We start from the raw sequence: 20,552 nt of genomic DNA, 5'->3' as shown, positions 1-20,552 counted from the left end.
TCTTTACTGTGGAATTGGAATCACTGCCCAATTGCTTGGATTCAGCAGTCAATCCTTGGACATTTTTTTTTTTTTTTTTTTTTGGTGGCTGTCTGGTATGGGTATCCAAACTCTTGACCTTGGTATTATCAGCATTATGCTCTAACCAAGTAAGCTAACCAGCCAGCCCCTGGAAATTTGTTGTTTTACACCAAAGGTAAAAACCCAGATCACGTCCATGACTCTTATCCTTCTAATGTCTCCTAATGCTCTGCACGGTTTAAACATCAACGTGCACGAAAGGATATAATAGTGAAAAGCCTTTTCCCCATCCCCCACCCCTATGCCAATCCTCAGTGGTACCATGGCACAGGTCTGTGAGTCACACAGCCCCAAGCTGGAATCCTGCCTTAACCTTTTAGAAGATACAGATGGGACCTGGGGCAAATTTCTTAACTCTTCTGAGCTTCAGGTTCTAAATCTGTGAGACTAAAACAGGCACCCCAACACAGGCCTTGCAGAATGGACACAAGAACTATAGGAGGTAACTTGTGTCAAGTGAGCTCCATGCACACCTTTCCCCTCTGCCTGCAGTGCCACGCCTTCTCGCCAGCTCCCAGCCCCTGTTCCTCTGGTGAGCTCTCTCGCAGGCTTCAACTCAAACATTACTTCCACTGTGAGGACTCCTCAGCCACTCTCCAGGCCAAATTAGCTATTTTTTGTTGTCTTTGCTCCAAACGCTTCCTTGTACAGCCCTGCACATCAATACATTTTGTTCCAGATTAGCAAGGCATGACATAGCAATATAGGCTCATAAGTTTAAATTTTTTTTTACCTCTTTATCCCTAGTCCCAATTATAACTCTTGACATAAGGTAGATAAATTATAAATGTTGGTAAATGGACAAGTTTAATTCCATTGAATAGATACCCGTAAGTGGGATTCCTAGATAACATGGTAGCTTCATTTTTAACTTTTGAAGGAATCTTCATACTGTTTTCCATTGTGGCTGCATCATTTAACATTCTCACCAGTTGTGTACAAGTGTTCACTTTTCTCTGCATCCTTGCCAACACTTATCATTCGCCTTTTTGATAACAGCCATCTTAACAGGTGTGAGGTGATATCCTGTGGTTTCAATTTACATTTCTCAAATAATTAGTGATGTTGAGCACTTTTTCATATGCCTTTTGGCCATTTGTATGTCTTTTTTGAAAAAAAAAAAGTCTATTCAGTTCCTTTGCCCATTTTTTAATCAGGATATTTGTGTTTTTTTGCTATTGAGATGTAGGGCATCCTTATGTATTTTGGATAAAACTCTTTATCAGATATGAGATTTGCAAATCTCTTCTCCTATTCCATAGATTGCCTTATCATTTTGTTAACTGTTTCCCTCACTATGCAGAAGCTTTTTAATTTTATGCATACCATTTATCTATTTTTATTTTTGTTACTTGCATTTTTTCAGTGTCATATCCAAAAAAATCATTGCCAAGTTCAATATCAAGAAGCTTTTTCCTATGTTTTCTTCTAAGAGTTTTATGGTTTCAGGTCTTATGTTTATTTATTTATTTATTTATTTTTCCTTTTTGTCTTTTTTCGTGTCTGGCAACGGACCGCAACCCTCAGTGTCACGCCCGTACCGGACCGGGACCGGCAACGGGATCGCAACCCTCGGTGCTGCGCCCACCCCTCGCCCAGCCAGTGAGTGGGAACCGGTCTGTATGTGGGATCCGAACCCTCGGCGGGAGCGCCACCGCGCCCCCAAGCGATGCACTGTAGCAGTGCGCCACCGGGCCGGCCCTCAGGTCTTATGTTTAATTTGATGAGTTTACAGATAAATATACAAATATATTTTTCAAAAAAGGAAATTTTCAGAGGTGATGCATGTGTTTTATGGTGTTGATTGTGCTGCTAATTTTATGGGTGTATTTTTATCTCCAAACTCATCAATTGTATACATTGAATATGTACAGCTTTTTGTATGTCAATCATACCTCAATAAAGTGTTTTTTTAAAATACTGTATTTCACATGAATAATAAATATGCATTGAAAGTCCTAAGAGATAGACAGAGACTAGAAGCCACATTCCTGCAGGAAACATCACATAATTGAAGAAGAATTTGTTATGGGATCTCATGTGCTGAACAAGGCTTAAAAAGCACAGTGAGACATTTTCATATGACATTCTTTGTGCCACCAGGCGAAAATCCTTGCTTGATGATTCTACTTAGACTTCAAGACTACAAACACGTGTCTAGTTTCAAAGAGAATGGGCAGAAAACCCAGGAAGATGTCTAGACTGGGACCATTTCAAAGATGTCACTGTTCCTTGGTGATGGATGGGTATTTTGGTCTTCTTCTCTATGTTGCTTCATATTTGGCCATAAATGCCATAAAATGAGAATCTATCTGGTTAAAAATGTGTGGATATATTCTTGAGGAGCTCTCAGTCCGTGCTGCAATGGTAAGCAGTAATATAATGTGCTGAAATAATTACAACTGATTAAAATAGTATCAAACTGCAAACTCATCATACACAAACACAAGGCCATGACTACCTGGTGGCAAGAAGAGGGTATGTGTGAACTGGGCTGAACCAGGCTTCCTTCCTCCGTGGCATGCTGTCATAGATTAAAAGGTCTTTCTCAGTCAGTACAACCAGGGCTGGTTTCCATTGTTTCTCGCTCTCCCCTGGCACCTGAAACAGAAGGCAGAGAACTGTCAAACAACAGCCTGAGTAAAGGGTGATTGAAAAAGAGAAGCTGGCATCCACACAAGTAGAGTACCCAACAGTAAGAGTGTCTTTTGGTTCAGGTTGCAAAATCAAAAGAAAAAGAAAACCCAATCATGATCCCATGATTCCTGCTTCTTGAAAATATCTCTTGTCTCAAGGGCCCTAGTGTGTACAGTCAGTGCAATGAAGAACCAGCCATCTGCCGCACATCTGTCCCATTTCTCACCTGCCAGTCAGCACTGAATTTTTATTTCACAGAGAGAGGCAAATGCTTGGGGGAATAAGCACGCCCAGCTGAATCTCTGGTGCAGTGTATTTGGTTTTATTATGAAGTGGTAAGGTTTGAAAGTTTTTGAATAAATATCCAAAGGCTCTGAAAAATGTACAATGGAGGCAAATGTCTACCAAATATGGTGAGACATTTCCCCTAGTCATTTGCTCTTAGATTGGTTCTGTGATTCAGATGCAGTCTTGACATTTTTCTTGTTCTGTTGAATGTTCAGTTTCACTCAATGCAGAGAATTCTTTAACTCGAGGGCTAAGATGACCTGGCAGGAATGTGAGAGGATTCAAGCATCAATAAGATGATCGGACCAGGTGACCTTTAATGTCCCTTCCAATCCTGAGAGTCTAGATAGCTCAGATCTTATTATGTGAGCCATCCCACTGGGCCCAGTGTTAATCTTTCCCCAAATTCCTAAATGTTCTTCCATCTATGAAAATGCTCTCCTTCCAATTCCCACTCTGGGCCCCTGAGATAAATCTTTAAGCTTGGTTTGGAAAACCTCAGTGCTCTAGCCTTGCTACTCAAAACACAGACCATGTTTCAGTAGCCTCAGCATCACCTGGGAGCTTGCTAGAAATGCAGAGACTCAGGTCCATCCAGACCTACTGAATCAAAATCTGCATTTTAACAGTATCTTCAGTTAATTCATATATTCATTAAGGATTAAGAAGCACTGCTGTAGATGAGGTTGATTGTCTTTGAGAATGGAAATTAATTCAGTAAAGATTCAACCCTCTCATGCCAAGCCACAACTCAAAATCTATTCAGAATTATAGTAAACTAGACAGTAAGCTAAATAAATGATAAAGCTAATTTCTTCCCTTCACATTCTTATCATTACCTTAAGTGCCACAGTGAAATGTCTGTGTGTGTGTGTGTGTGTGTGTGTGTGTGTGTGTGTGTGTGTGTGTGTGTCTTTTGGCTTAAGCAAACATCCATGACCAGTATATTAGGGATGAGTGATCAGAGTAGAGAGATGTGCAGGATGGTGGAAGGGCTGGGTTTTGTAGGTCCTGCGTGTAGGCTGCCTGAGTCTGAGTCTCAGCTCTGTTTATTGCCTGTGTGACTTTGGACAAGTTATTATTCTCTGTGCTTCCATTTCCTCACTGATAAGGATGACATCTTATACAACAGTGGTTAAGAGTGCAGGCTCTGGAGCAAGAATGCCTGAACACCAATCCTCGTGCCACAATTTACCAGCTGTGGAGTCTTGAGCAAATCAGCTAATTTCTTTGTATCTCAGTTTCTGTATCTGTAAAGTAGAAAATAATAGTACCTATAGCAGAGGGTTGTTGTGAAGATTGAATGAGTTAAAGTTTATAAAATGCTTAGCGTAGTGCAGAATAAGCATTGTATAGGGACCTGCTAAGTGGCAATTACCTCCTAATGCTACAGAGGGGATTAAATGAGACAGTATGTGTAATGTGCAAAGCAGGATAGCTGGCAGATTGTGCAGCCCTTAGTAAAACTTAGCGTGGGGAAATTGTGGCAGACCCATCAAGTTTTAAACATGTCAAAAAAGGTGTGTCTTGGAAGTGGCATCAAAATGACAAGGTAATAACTTTCCTTGGGAGAAATTATAAGGCAAGCCAGTAATATTTCTGGTGCTGACAATTTTAATACCTTCTCTTCCCATTCTTTCCAAAGTTCTCCCAGAAAGAACTTGTTGCACAATGAGCACCTTTATTTTTTTAATGTCCCCCTTCCAACAATTCTAAACAAAAACTCAATTTCTAAAGGAGGAGTCCCCATCCCCTCTCCCTGGCTGTAAAGCTATTTATACTAGAATGTGAATGCCTGTCTGGCTTATTCCCCTCTTTATGCATTTTATAAATATTTTAAAAATTTAGATTTAGCCTATTGCTAAAGCTACAACAGCATCTTCAAGAAATCAAAATGGATTGTTAGAGAAAGCAATGTACCAGACCCTACAAGGTGAATAAGCTATGTTCTCAAGGCATAAAGAGTTTGGGGGGGCTTGGAATAAATTTTTTCCAGATTCTACATTAAACTAGTAAATTACTTTTCCAGCTCATTTAATAGGACTAAAGAAGTTAAAAATGATCTTTCCAAAGTAAGTATCTTACTTACCTAGTAAGATCTGATCCATTAACTTTGACCAGAATCAGTCATTTAAATGTGAACATCACTAAGCATCATTCTTCAAAAACAATAATAAGTTTGCAAAATAAAACTCAACAGTAAACACTGACAGTAAAATTCAGACCTCTCTACTGGTGGAATCATGAACTTGCCCACATGTCAAATTGTATATGTAGGTTTGAATAATTCCAAAGCCCTAAAACATTTATGGTTTATTTAAAAAGGCCCCATATGGATACATTAATCTCTGCTTTGAGAATACTCAAAGTGGGCATTTGCCACCATTCCTGTGTTCAGTCATCAGTTCAATGCCATCTAAATGCTCGAGGATAGAAGCTGTCCAACTGACTTTGCAAGGAAAAAAGTTTCATGTTAAAGAACCAGGTTTTTAAAACCATACCTTGTGCTATGTAAGTTTCACATTTCGAAACTTTGAAAAACAGTTTTCATCAGGCTCAAGATTTGTGCTATTGTTTTAGTGACAACTTGCATTATAACTCCAGCTTGCCTGACACCCAAAAATATTCCAATGTTAGTGCAACAGCTAACGTGCAACATGATGTCCAAAACAGATATGACTTCCATCTCCATCCCAGCTTCCTGCCTTGGATGCTACAGTTGTCAGTTTCTCAAGAACAGATCACATTTTTAATGAAGAAGTTGAAGGAAAGGAAAAAGGAAAATAAACGTTTGATTCTGAAATTATTCTGAAGCACAACTTTGGTGAGCTGAATCCTGTCCCCATGTTCACTTCCATGGAGCATGAGAGGAAAGGTTTACAAATGGCAAGAAGAATGCAAAAGGTGGTGGTAAAAAGTTTCTGATTAGAATTCTGGGAAGTGGAGTTATTGAGTCCTCAGTTTGAGATGAGTCTCAAAAGTCATCTAGTTCAGTGGCTTTTGGACTCTTTAAATTCATTAAACCCCTTTGTTTGGGTTAAATTACAAGTCATAGAACAATATGTAAAACATTGAAAGAGAGTTTGTATGGGGCTGCAGAGTGGTTGGGATCCTGGCACCTCAGTGACATTATGTCCTTATCCTACCACCACCCACGCCTCTGAGTGGAGTTGCTAACAATCCTTGGAATTTGGTTTGAAAATGACTGAGCTTGTTTCCTCTAAAATACCTAGAATCTGCAGATTACTTCCAAAGAGACAGTGTTAGCAAAATATTTCAGTGTATTTTTTGTTGTTATTTGCAAAGAAAAAGGATGATACTGTTGTCTCGTAGACAGACGTGTAAGGATTAAATGAATTAATACAAATAGAAGGCTTAGAAAAGTATCTTGTACACAGTAAGTAAGCAAGCCTTAAAAAATGTAAGCTACTTTTATTATTACCTGAAGGTTAGGATAGTGAATATCAAATTAATGACCTGAGTGAACTTGGGCAAGAATTACTTGCTTTTGCTGGGTCTGCCAGATGATGGGTGAGAATAAATTATTGCTAATGGCCTTTCCAACTTCAAAAACCAAACATCTTTTTAAGTTTAAAATTCCCTGCTACTAGGCTGGGACTGCTTCAGCTACTCTTGCTTTACAGCTCTTCTTTGTTACCTGAGCTTTATTCACAGGGCCAAAAACAATGTGTGGATCTCTTTTTCTCTCCCCAGGCCATACTTATGTTCTTTCTTCGTGAGCAGGGGTGGTAGGCAAAGCTCATAGTCTTTAGAGACAAACAGCATGTCTTCAAAATCTGGCTTTGCCACTTTCCAGCTCAGGGATGTAAACAGATGAGTTAACTGCTATAGCACTTGTTTGCTGAGGTGTAACATGCTGGTAATGGCCTCCCACGGACATTTTGTGAGCATTAAATGGGACAATATACATAAAGCACTCCCCACATAGTGGGTACTCCAGATGTTAAACTGCCCCCATTGCTCACTCTAAACACACTCTTTCTTCCAGCTCTACTGCTTAAGAAGGAAGGCCTAGATGAAGGGAGAGTGATCAATACAGAGTAAAATAAGCTCACGAAGGAAGGTCAATCACAACTTTTGTGTTGGAGACCATGGTTATCTCAACCACTTTTTAATTTAGATCTGTTTCACCTCAAGTTGCTAGGTATTTTGAACAAAGGACAAGATACCAGTGTAATAATAATTAGCATTTATCAACTTACAGATGTTTTACAAACAGATAATTAATTCCTGCACCAACTCTCAGAGAGGCTGATAAAGATCATCTCCTCTTAATCAAAGAAGAAGAGGAATATCATTTAAAGGAGGCCCTGGGAACACAGGGAAAGCACTAAGAAAGGCCACACAAATTTCCAACTTTTTGAATCTCACCCTGAACAATCCCCAAGACCCAGCAAGCAGGAGCCTGACAAGACAGCTATAGCAGAATGCAAAGGAGAATGAAAAGGAACAGAAGGCAAAGGAGGATGGGAAAGAAGACTAGAAAAAGAAGGTTCAGGAAAGTGTTCTGTGGGAGCCTCAGCTTCATGGGATAAATAACTCTCTTCTCACACAATTCCTAAGTTCTTTGGCATCTGAATCACCTGCTGATTCAAGAGTGGCTCAAAGAGGGGAGTAAACTAAGTGATCCATTGTGTCTGATGGATGTTAAGACAATGATGAAAAATGTTAAGAGAAAGGAGGGTGAAAAATATGGAATGAGGGCTGGCGGGTTAGCTCAGTTGGTTAGAGCAAGGTGTTGTAACACAAAGGTGAAGGGTTTAGATTCCTGTAACAGCTAGCTGCTCCCCTCCAAATATATGTATATGGAATAAAAATTATGGTCTGACCATGAAAAGCTTAAAAAGGGTATCATTCTTACATACCAGCTCTTTCTGCAACCAACTGCTGCAGTCCCAACTTTCAAGGTTGCTTCCCCTGCCAAATTCTGAAACTGGCTCTGGATTTATATAAGCCAATAAAACCCCAAATGTCAGGTTCATAACTGGAACACTCATCAGAGTCAATGTACAGGTTAGTATGGTGAGACTTTGTTGCTTCTTGTGGCTACCAGCATTCCTTGGCATATACAAGGGTACTTCAAAAAGTTCATGAAAAGATTCATGTTATCTTCCTTTTTTTAAAAAAATTCTATTAAGAATTCTATATCCAGTAAAATTGTATTATCCTTCAATTCTATTTTCCATAAACTTTTAAAAGTACCCCTATAGCTGCATCACTCCAATCTCTGCCTTCACTGTTTCCATGTGTCTTCATACCCCAATCCAGTATGCACTCAACTCAACTTAATTACATCTGTGAAGGTCTTATTTCCAAATTAGGTCACATTCTGAGCTCATAGGTGGATATGAATTTTGAGGGAGATGCTGTTCAGCCCATTAAAATAACCAATGAAGTTGTGCACAAAGACATAGTGTGAGGACATCCACGTTGGTATGGTCATAATTGGGGGCAATAGGAAATATGCTAAGAGATATATCAGTGTGAGCATAGTTGAATAAACTGTAACATATCCATATATTAAAACATTAATGTAACATCAATAATAGTAGAACACCCATTCTTGTCAAGTACACATAGAATTACCAGGATAAACCATATTTTGAGTCATAAATCAAGTTTCAATAAATTTAAATGTATTGCAGAGGGGAGTGCCAGCCCCCATGGCCTGACCCACTGAGGTTAGCCCAGCAGACCCATGTGGTGTTGGGGGCTCATTCTATGACCACAGATTCTGGAACAGGTCCCAAGGTGGTATAACATAACCACCACCACACCTACTGTCAAGCAAAGACAGTTTACTACCACAGTAGCATCCAGGGTCACTCCACAGCCAGCCTCAGTGTAATAGAAGCAGCAAACCATCTACCAAATGACCAAATGTCAATAAAAAATATTAGAACTACAAATAAACAAGAAGTAATGACACCACTGAAAGAATACAGTAATGCTCCAATGACTCCATGGAACAGGGAATCCTTGAAATGCTCATAAAAGAATTCTGAGCAATGATCTTAAAAAAACTTGAAGAAATGAAGGAAGACTCAATTAGAGAACGTAAGGAAAAAAGAAAAAGTATCCAGAATATGAAGGAGGAAATCTACAAAGAGATTAATACCTTAAAAAAGAGTGTGGCAGAACTTCTAGAAATGAAAGATTCACTCAGTGAAATAAAAAACACAACTGAGAGCTTGAGCAGCAGGGTAGAGAAAGCAGAAGAATTTCAGATCTTAAAGATGGTGTTTTTGAAATAACTCAGGCAGGCCAAAAAAAGGAAAAAAGAATTAGAAATAATGAGGAAAACCTAAGAGAGACAGCAGATAACCTCAAGTGCTCTAACATCCAAGTTGTGGGTATTCCAGAAGGGGAGGAGAAAGGAAAAGGTGTTGAAAATTTATTCAAGGAAATAGTAACAGAAAACTTCCCAGGTATAGGGTGAGATACAGACCTTCAGACCCAGGAAGCTCAAAGGTCCCCAATCAGATTCAATCCAAAAAGATCCTCCCCAAGACACATTATAGTTAAATTTGTAAAACTCAAAGACAAAGAGAATTCTAAAATCAGCAAGAGAAAAGCATCAGGTCACATATAGGGGAACCCCTATCAGACTAACAACAGACTTCTCAACCAAAACCCTAAACACCAGAAGAAAGTGGAATGATATAATCAAAATATTAAAAGAAAAAAATTGCCAGCCAAGAATCCTTTACCCAGCAAGTCTCTCCTTCAGAAACGAGGGAGAAATAGTGTATTTCCCAGACAAACAAAACTTGTGGGAGTTCACCACCACACGACCAGCCCTGCAAGAAATTCTCAAGGGAGTCCTTCATCTGGAATTTGAATAATGATGACCACTATCACAAATACACAAGAAAGAGCAAAACCCACCAGTAAAACAAAAATGCCAGCAAGAAAGAGAAAGAAGTTAAACCACGGCACCTTAAATTTCCAACTAACATTGAAGAAGAGAAATAAAAGGGGAAATAATGATCAAAAGATATTTAAACCATCTAAACAAGAAGCAATTAAATGACAGGAATTAAGCAACACTTGTCAATAACTACCATAAATGTGAATGGACTAAACTCCCCATTCAAAAGACACAGACTGACTGATTGGATTAAAAAGCTAGACCCAAGTATATGCTGTCTTCAAGAGACCCACTTTACCTGTAAAGACACACACAGACTAAAAGTGAAGGGATGGAAAATGATATACCTTGCAAATGGAAACCAAAAATGAGCAGGAGTAGCTATTCTTATATCAGACAAAATAGACTTTAAACCAAAAAACATAAAAAGAGAGAAAAAAAAGGCCACTATATAATGATAAAAGGATCTATCCAGCTAGAAGACATAACAATCATAAATATATATGCCCCCAATACTGGAGCACCCAGATATATAAAGCAACCACTCTTAGACCAAAAGAAAGAAATAGGCCATAATACATTAATAGTGGGTAACCTGAAAACCTCTCTCTCAGTATGGAACAGATCTTCCAGGCAACAAGTCAACAAAGAGACACAGGATTTAATCTACACCTTAGACCAACTGGACCTGGCAGATATATACAGAACATTTCGCCCAACAACTAAGGAATATACTTTATACTCATCAGCTAATGGAACACTCTCCAGTATTGAACACGTATTACATCACAAATCTAGTCTCAGCAAATGTAAAAAAAATTGAAATCATTCCAAGTATCTTTTCAGACCACAATTGACTAAAATTGGAAATTAATAATAGGCATAACTCTGGAAACTATACAAATACATGTAAACTAAATAATAGGCTCCCAAATGACCTATGGGTCCAAGAAGAAATTAAACAGGAAATTTAAAAATTTCTAGAAACTAATGAAAATAAAGATATATCATACAAAAACTTGTAGGATACTGCAAAAGCAGTACTGAGAAGCAAATGTTTTGCAATAAATGCTTACATCAAAAGAACAGAAAGACTTCAAGTAAACGACCTAACACTATGCCCAAAAGAATTTGAAAAACAGCAACAATCCAAATCTAAAGTTAGCAGATGGAAAGAAATAAGATCAGAGCAGAACTAAATGAAATAGAGACCCCCAAAACAATAGGAAAGTTCAACAAAATAAAAAGTTGGTTTTTCAAGAAGATAAATAAAATAGACAAACCATTAGCTAGGTTAACAAAAAAAAAGAAGAGGGAAGATCAAAATAACAAAAATCAGAAATGAAAAGGGAGACATTACAACTGATACCACAGAAATACAAAGAATCATTAGAGACTATTATAAACAACTGTGTGACAACAAATATGAAAATCGGGAAGATATGGGTAAGTTTCTAGAAACATACAAACTACCAAGACTGAATCAAGAAGACATAGAAAACCTGAATAGATCAATAGCAAGCAATGAGATTGAAGCAGTAATTAGCAATCTTCCAACAAAGAAAAGTCTGGGTCCACATGGCTTTACAGCAGAATTCTATCAAACTTTTAAAGAGGAGTTAATACAAATTCCCCTCAAACTATTCCAAAAATTTGAAACAGAAGCTACTCTCTCAAACTCATTCTATGAGGCCAACATAACTCTGATACCAAAACCAGATAAAGACACAACAAAAAACCCCATAAAATTACAGGCCAATATCCTTGATAAACCTAGATGCAAAAATCCTCAACAAAATATTAGCAACCAGAATACAGCAACACATTAAAAATATTATACACTATGATCAAGTGGGATTCATACCAGGGATGCAAGGATGGTTCAACGTACAAAGGTCAATAAATGTGATACATCACATCAACAAACTCAAGGACAAAGATCATATGATTATCTCAATAGATGCTGAAAAAGCATCTGACAGAATTCAACATCCCTTCATGATAAAGACTCTCAACAAATTAGGTATAGAAGGAAAGTATCTCTACACAATAAAAGCCATTTATGACAAGCCCACCATGAGTATCATTCTGAATGGGGAAAAACTGAGGGCCTTTCCCTTAAGAACAAGAACAAGACAAAGATACCCTCTCTCACCACTTCTATTTAACATAGTACTGGAGGTACTAGCCAGGGCAATCAGGCAAGAGAAATAAATAAAGGGAATCCAGATTGGAAAAGACAAAGTCAAGCTTTTTGTATTTGCAGATGACATGATACCATATATACAGAAAAACCTAAAGAGTCTATCAAAAAACTCCTAAAGCTGGTTATTAACTTCAGTAACTTTCCAGGATACAAAATAAATGCCTCCAAATCAGTTGCATTTATATACTAAAATAATGAACTAACAGAAAGAGAAATAATGAAAGTAAGCCCATTTACAATTGTCACACACACAAAAAATACGTAGCATCAATTTAACCAAGGTGGTGAAAGACCTCTACAATGAGAACTACATACCACTCCTGAAAGAAATTAAAGAAGACACAAAAAGATGGAAAGATATTCCATGCCCTTGGGTTAGAAGAATTGACATTGTGAAAAAGCTTCTGCACAGCAAAAGAAACAATTAACAGAGCTAAAAGACAGCCAACAGAGTGGGAGAAAATATTTGCAAAATACACATCCGCTCACTGGCTGAGCGAGGTGCGGGAGCAACGCCGAGGTTTGCAATCCCGTTGCCGGTCCCTGGTCCGGTGCGGGGGCAACACTGAGGGTTGCGATCCGTTGCCGGACACGGAAAAAAAGACAAAAGACAAAAAAAATAAATAAATAAATAAATAAATATATGGGGAACTGATATTATAGAAAAACCTAGTTTATAGTGGTCTGGATAAACTGAATCCATAGATGTGTTAGTCACTATTTAATTATAGATATCCAAAATAATCAATAAACTCTTCCACGGGAAACTTAGTGATCATTGATTTCAGTAGAAGTCTGGAATGATTATTATAGAAAAGAGGTAGCTACAGAGATTTTTTTTTGTATTGTGCATGTGTGGCTCAAAAAATAATATATTTTAACGAGAGATTTATTTGGGTCAGAAGTTTTATGGCAGTCTTTAAAAGACTGCATGAAAAATTGGGAAGAAAGTTTGAATAATCAAAGCTTTACTTTTATGTTATCAAGTCTGTCTTGTCAGCAGATGGCAGTTCCACTCTGCCACAGTTTATTAATAGATATTGAAGTTCTGAAATAGTTGGAGGCCCCAAGTCCTAACTAATAAATATAAGTTGTGCTTGTTCTGTCATGTTCCAAATTTCTAGCCAGAGCGATGGCAGCATAGCTAGGGGTCCATTCACATGGTCCATAGAACAGGGCCAAACCAAACTGACAGCTATAGTCACTGAACTAAAAATAACATGAATTGGGGACAATTAAGAAGAATTATTTCATAGTAAATTAAGAGCACAAAGGCATAGCTATTTTTTTGTTCAGTTTAGGTGTTTGGTTGTGTGTTTTTTAAAACCTGGTTTGCATGAAGGAATGGAGTAATCGGGGGTGGGGAAGAAGATATAACAACTATACTTTCATGAAGTTGTTACAACAAGCAAACGGAAAGGACATTCTTGGGGGGGAGGGGAGAGAGGGAGGAGGGAGGGAGGTGTCGGTGATGGGCCATAATAATCATATACAGTGTATATTGACAAAATAAAAATTTAACGGAAAAAAAAAAAAAAGAAAATATCTATACTACCCAAAGCAATCTACAGATTCAATGCAATCCCCTTCAAAATACCAATGACATTCTTCACAGAAATGGAAAAAATAATCTTTCCTTTCATATGGAACAACAAAAGACCCTGAATAGCCAAAGAAATCTTGAGCAAAAAAAATAATGTCAGAGGCATAACACTACCTGACTTCAAATTATACTACAAAGCTATTGAAACCAAAATTGCATGGTCCTGGTATAAAAATAGACATTCAGACCAGTGGAGGAGAATTGAAAACCCAGAAATCAACCCTCAGGCTTACAGACATCTGATATTGGACAAAAGCAACAAAAATCTACATTGGGGAAAAGGCTGCCTCTTCAACAAGTGGTGCTGGGATTACTGGATATCCATATGCAGAAGAATGAAACTAGATATGCATCTCTCACCATATACTAAAATCAACTCAAAATGGATTAAAGACCTAGGTGTAAGACCCCAAACTGTAAAATTACTAAGGGAAAATATAGGTGAACACTTCAGCAGTTAGGTCAGGGCACAGGCTTTATGAACATGAGCCCGAAAGCACAAGCAGCAAAAGAAAAAATAAACAAATGGGACTATAGCAAACTGAAAAGTTACTGCACAGCAAAAGAAACAATCAATAGAGTGAAATGACAACATACAGAGTGGGAGAAAATTTTTGCTAACTATGCATTTGACAAGGGATTAATTTCCATAATATACAAGGAACTCAAACAATTATACAGTAAAAAACCAAATAACCCAATTAAAAAATGGGCAAAGGAGCCGAATAGACATTTTTCAAAGGAAGACATACAAATGGCCAATAGATACATGAAAAAATGCTCAATATCACTAGTCATCAGGCAAATGTAAATTAAAACAACATACCACCTTACCCCAGTTAGACTTGCAATAATCAGAAAGATGGTGAATAACAAATGCTGGTGAGGGTGTGGAGAGAAGGGAACACTCCTACACTGTTGGTGGGACTGTAAATTGGTACAACAATTATGTAAAACAGTATGGAGGTTTCTCAAACAACTACAGATAGATCTTCCACCTGATCAGCAATCCCACATCTGGGTATATACACAGAGGAATGGAAGTCATCATGTCAAAGGGATACCTGCACTCCCATGTTCATTGCAGCTCTGTTTACAGTAGCCAAGACATGGAACCAACCTAAATGTCCATCGTGGATGATTGGATAAGGAAACTGTGGTATATGTACACCATGGAATACTACTCTGCCATAAAAAAAAAAAAATGAAATACTCCCATTTACAACAACATGGATGAGCCTGGAGAAACTTATGTTGAGTGAAATAAGCAAAGCACAGAGGGATAAATACTGCATGTACTTACTCCTATGTGGGAGCTAAGAGAGAAAGAAGGAAGGAAAGAAAGACCACAGTAGTGCGTTGGACTTGCAGAGGAAGAGAACATTCCTTGGGCGACAAAATGGAGTGCGAGGGAAAGGGGGAGGGGGAGGGAGATTGGGGATAATTGGGTGGGGGACACAGGGTACAAATGCAGTTTGTGATAATGGGTATGCTGTCAGTATGAATGTGGCCCACACATCATAGGCACAAAGGGCGACAATCAGCTTTGTATCTCATGAATATTCATAACCAATAAAAAAATTTAAATGTATTCAAGTTGTGCAGTGTATGTTCTTTGACCCACATGGAATTAAATTAGGAATCAATAACAGCAAGATCTATGGAAAAAATTAAATATCTGGAAATAAATAATAAACTTCTGAATAACCAATAGGTCAAAAAAGAAATCAAAAGGAAATTAAAAATTACTTAGGACTCAGGGAAAACAAAAAAAAACAACATATCAAAATTTGTGAGATGCTGCTAAAGCAGGACTAAGAGGAAAATTTATAGCACTTAATGATAATATTAGAAAACAAGAAAGGCTTCAAATCAATAACCTTATCTTCCCCCTTATGAAACTAGAAATAGAAAAGCAAATTAAAACCCAAATAAGAAGACAATAGAAAATAATAAAGATCAGTACAGAAATCAATGAAAAATAAAACATAAAAGCAGAAGAGAAAATTCAACAAAACCAGAATCTATTTTTCTTAGATCAATGTAGTCAATAAACCTCTAGCCAGACTGATCATGAAAATGAGAGAGAAGACACAAATCGTAAATATCAGAAACAAGAGAGGGGACATCACTATGTAATATTACTTATAGTATTATGTGTATGATGAGATGTACAAGGAATTTTATGTCAATAAACTTGACAATTAGATGAAATTGACAAATTCCTTGAAAGACAGAAACTACCAAAACTCATTCAAGAAGAAAAGCTGGAACTGTATGATCTCTCTTAAATAAATTGAACTGGTAGTTTCAAATATCCCCATAAAAATACTCAAGGGCTAGATGACCTCACTGAGGAATTCTACCAAACATTTAAGGAAGAAAGAATACCAATTCTACATAACTCTTTCAGAAAATTGAAGAGCAGGGAATACTTCCAATTCATTCTAGAGGCAGCCTTAGATGATACCATAAATAGGGCAAAGATATTTTAAGAATAGTAAACTACGGACCAATTTCCCTCATGAACATAGATTTGAAAATTCTAAATGGAATTTTAGCAAATTTACTTCAAAATTATATTAAAAGGAGAATACATCATGACTAAGTAGGGATTATCCCCAAAATGCAGAGTTGGTTTAACATTCAAAAATCAATCAACGTAATTCATCCTATTAACAAAGTAAAGACAAAATTCAACACCCATTTCTGATGAAAAAAATCTCAGCAAACAAGCATAGAATGAAACTTCCTCAACTTGATAAAAGGCATCTATGAAAACCTACAGCTGACATCATACTTCATGGTGAAAGATTGAATGATTTTACCTCTAAAATTAGAAACAAAACAGGATATCTACTCTCCCCACTCTTATTCAACATTGTACTTGGAGTTCTAACCAGTGCAATTGGAAAAGAGAAAGAAATAAAAGACATCCAGATTGGAAAGGAAGAAGTAAAAACTTGATTCGCAGACAATATGAATATCTATGTGGAAAATCTGATGGAATTTAGCAGAAAGCTACTAGAACTAATAACAGTTTAGCAAGGTTGTAGGATAAAAGATCAATGTATAAAAAGTAATTATATTTGCATGTATTAGCAACAAACAGGAATTAAAATAAAAAGTAACACCATTTACATTGGCATAAAAATATAACATTCTTAGAAATAAATGACAAATCATGTGCAAAACCTGTATGCTGGAAACTACAAAACATTGCTGAGAGAAATTAAAGAGGATCTAAAAAAATAAAAAGATACACTGCATTCATGGGTTGAAAGATTGATATTGTTAAAATTTCAGTTGTCCCTAAATCAATCTAAAGATTTAAATCAATCCCACTAAAACTCCCATCAGGCTTATTTGGTAGGGATCAATAAATTGATTCTAAACTTTACATGGAAATGCAAAGAACATAGAACAGCCAAAACAACTTTGAAAAAGAAAAAAATTGGAGAAATAACACTATCTGACTTAAGGTGTTATTTAATAGCTACAGTAATCAAGAGCGTGATATTAGCATTAATAGATCGATGGAACAGAGCAGAGAGAAGAGAACAGAAGAGATTCACACATAACAGGCAAGTAAATTTGAACAAAGTGGAAAAGGAAATTCAGTGTATAAAAGGTAATATTTTTAGACAAATTGTGCTGGGAATATTGGATATCCATATGCAAAAAACTTTAACTTCAATCTGCACCTCACACCGTATACAAAGATTAACTCAAAATAAATCTTATACCAAACTATAAAACATAAAACTATGACTTTTTGAGGAAAACAAGAGAAAAATCTTTGTGACTATGGGTTAGGCAAAAGTTTCTAACATCAACAACAAACATTAAAAGCATGGTCCATAAATGAAAAAATTGGTAAGTTTGACTTCAACAAAATTAAAAACTTCTGCTCTTAAAGCTATTAAGAGAATGAAGAAACAAGCTACAGCCTGGGAGAAGAGCACATATCTGATAAAGGACTTGTATTCAGAGTACATAAAGTACTCTCAAAACTCAACAGAAGGGGCCGGCCTGTGGCTCACTCGGGAGAGTGCGGTGCTGATAACACCAAGGCCACGGGTTCGGATCCCATATAGGGATGGCTGGTTTGCTCACTGGGTGAGTGTGGTGCTGACAACACCAAGTCAAAGGTTAAGATCCCCTTACCGGTCATCTTTAAAAAAAAAAAAAACTCAACAGAAAAATAACAAAAAAATGGGCAAAAAATTTAAATGGGCATAAATAGATGTCCAAGAAGCACATTTAAAGATGCTCAACATCACTAGTTTTTAGGGAAATGCAATTTAAACCACATGAGATATCAGTACACTCTTATTAGAATGTCTAAAATGAAAATGACCGATTATACCAAGTATTGTGAGAACGTGGAGTAACTGAAATTCTCATATACTGTCGGTGGGAGTGAATAATGGTCCAACCACTTTGGAAAACTGTGTAGCAGTTTCTTTAAAATGTAAACATATGCTAATCATTTGATCCAGCCATTTCATTCTTAGATATTAACCCAAGAGAGATAAAAGTATATGGCCATATGAAGATTTGTACAGAAATATTCTTAGATGCTTTGCTTTTAATACCCATACTAAAAAACACCCAAATGTTCAATATGTGAGTGCATAAGCAAGTTGTGTGTATTCGTACAATGGAATAATATTTTAGCCAAAAAAAAAAAAAAAAAAAAAAAAGGAATGAACTGTTGGTATATGCAACAACATGGATGAATCTCAAAATAATTTTGCAGAGTGAGAGAAGCCAGACACAGAAAGCAGGATAGTGGTTGTCTGGGAGAGAAAATATATATATATATTGTTGTTTGGAAAAAGCAGCTTCCAAAACAGTAACACATTATGATAGCTTTTTTCATTAATCATACACACAGAATGAATTATTTTCAAAGAATGGGATTTTGGGTAATTTTTGTTTTATTATTTTGCTAAAATTAAACTGTGAACAAAAATTACTTATGTAATTTTTAAAATGCTATAATAAAAATGTTTTAAAGAAACATGTGGATTCTCCTGAGATAATTAAGAAGGAAGGTGAAGACATGAAGGGGAGTGACATGTCCCTGATATTGTACTGTTTAAACCAGAAAGGTCACAAGACCATCAAAATTCCTGGGCTCTGTAGTATTCTGCCCTCAGAACTTCCTACTGAAGGGTAGAGACAGGAAATTAATCATAAGAAAATGGCCAGAACCCATTACATTTTCAGTCAATTTTCCAGTTTTCTTTTTCCCTTTGAATACTTGCAGACACGGAGTAAATTTTTCACAAGTTATCTTATTTACTGAGCATGCAGAAGGTCTAATGCAGTCTTTTGATGGCTCTATTAAAGCAATGCCTTGGTCTCCAGATTTTATAACGAAGGCAACCTCTGGGCAGATCTCGCATATCCAAGGGGATAAGTGCACAGCCTGGGTTTTAAATATCTCATCACATAGCATCCCAGGAAGATGAGGTGGAAGGCCTGGGAGGGTCTGGTCCTCATCATGGCACTGGGGCATGTCAACCTCATGAACTCGGTCTTTCAACCACTTTGCCTCATTTGCCTGTTGTAAAGAGACAGCACTTCAAAACGGCAGCATTCTAAAACACATTCCAGTAAGTGATTCTAAGGTCTCTTGTTGCCTTAAAAAGGTTGCTGGATTCTATTTGTGTTACTCTGTATTTCTGTTTTACTGCAAGTTTAGGACAAACATAATAAAGTTGGATTAATAAATGGGAAGAACCAGACCCATTCGCCGGAGGCTGTGCCTCATTAAGTTTAAAGTTTAGGATGATCGTCTACCCTGTGCCCTTCCCTTTTTTTTAATGCACAATGGCACCCTGGTTGAAGCACTTCTACAGGCAGGAAGAGTGTCTCTCGTCTCTCTCTTTCTGCCTCTTTGTCTACCTCAGTATAATGAACTTTCCCACCAAGGAAAGAGGTGTTATTAATCTGACTGTTCAGATCTAGGAACTGTCATTGGTCCCTTTTAATAGCTGGCATGGTCATGTTTGTCAGTGGTGGGTGTCTGTGCTCACTACTCTGTCACTTATCAGAAAAGTCCCTGTATCTGCATAGCAAGAACATATATACTGGGCTGATCTCAGGTGCCATTTGGTTCACACCGTTAACTCCCTTTGTAGACCCAAGTATCCTAGAGTGCACAGCAGGCAGGAGACATCGCTCAGGCCATATTCTATATAATCTGGCATTTATCAGAGTTAGGCATTCATGGTTATTGGGCACTTGCTCAGATATTAATAAATGTGTTTTTTCTTGTTCAGCTCTTCATAAATGTGTTTTTTCTTGTTTCCCAGTGGTGTATCATTCCCTCTAGCCTCTTAGTTGAGAACCCCAGAAACGAGAGAGAGTCATTATGTTACCCAAATCCTACTCTGAACTTCCTCTCTCAGCATCCTGGGAGAAATCCCGGCCATGAACTTGAACCACAAACTGGATTCAGCTGTGTGGCCCCCTTTGAATGATTTTGTGTGCACTCTCTGGGACTATGCTAGTTTTTACTACTAGACACATTATTCTTTCCCTTCTCTTCTTCCAGAGAAGCGCTGGCTCCATGACCATGAAACCGTGTTTACCTCCCAGATGCAGCTTTCTGGATCTGGACCTGCCTACCCTTGTCAGTCCCTTCCTCCTTAGTGAGCTTCAACTCCTAGAAGGCCATCTCAGCAACCATTGCATTCATAGTCAAAATATTTATTTGTCACCCACCCTCTGTGCCTTGGCTCAGCTGGGAAAATCCTTGGCCACTTCCTCTGGACAGCTTCAAAACACCAGCTGTCTGAAATGAAGACTTGTTGTTTACATGACAATGAATT

General features: G+C 37.4%; 1 protein-coding gene across 1 annotated transcript in view; it reads right to left on the bottom strand.

Annotated features, from left to right (window-relative positions):
* Window positions 1-20,552, bottom strand: part of SNTB1 (syntrophin, beta 1 (dystrophin-associated protein A1, 59kDa, basic component 1)) — a gene marked incomplete at its 5' end in the record, with an annotated part of 102,994 nt that overhangs the window by 30,771 nt on the left and 51,671 nt on the right. Inside the window, one exon of the mRNA XM_008579622.1 lies at window positions 2,543-2,682. Within this exon, the coding sequence (XP_008577844.1) occupies window positions 2,543-2,682 (140 nt within the window). The remainder of the gene's footprint in view (window positions 1-2,542; window positions 2,683-20,552) is intronic.

Source organism: Galeopterus variegatus, unplaced genomic scaffold (assembly GCF_000696425.1).
Source record: "Galeopterus variegatus unplaced genomic scaffold, G_variegatus-3.0.2 Scaffold1931, whole genome shotgun sequence".
NCBI classification, from domain to species: domain Eukaryota; kingdom Metazoa; phylum Chordata; class Mammalia; order Dermoptera; family Cynocephalidae; genus Galeopterus; species Galeopterus variegatus.
Note: the sequence above shows the minus strand (reverse complement) of the source record. Positions and strands in the feature narration are given on the sequence as shown.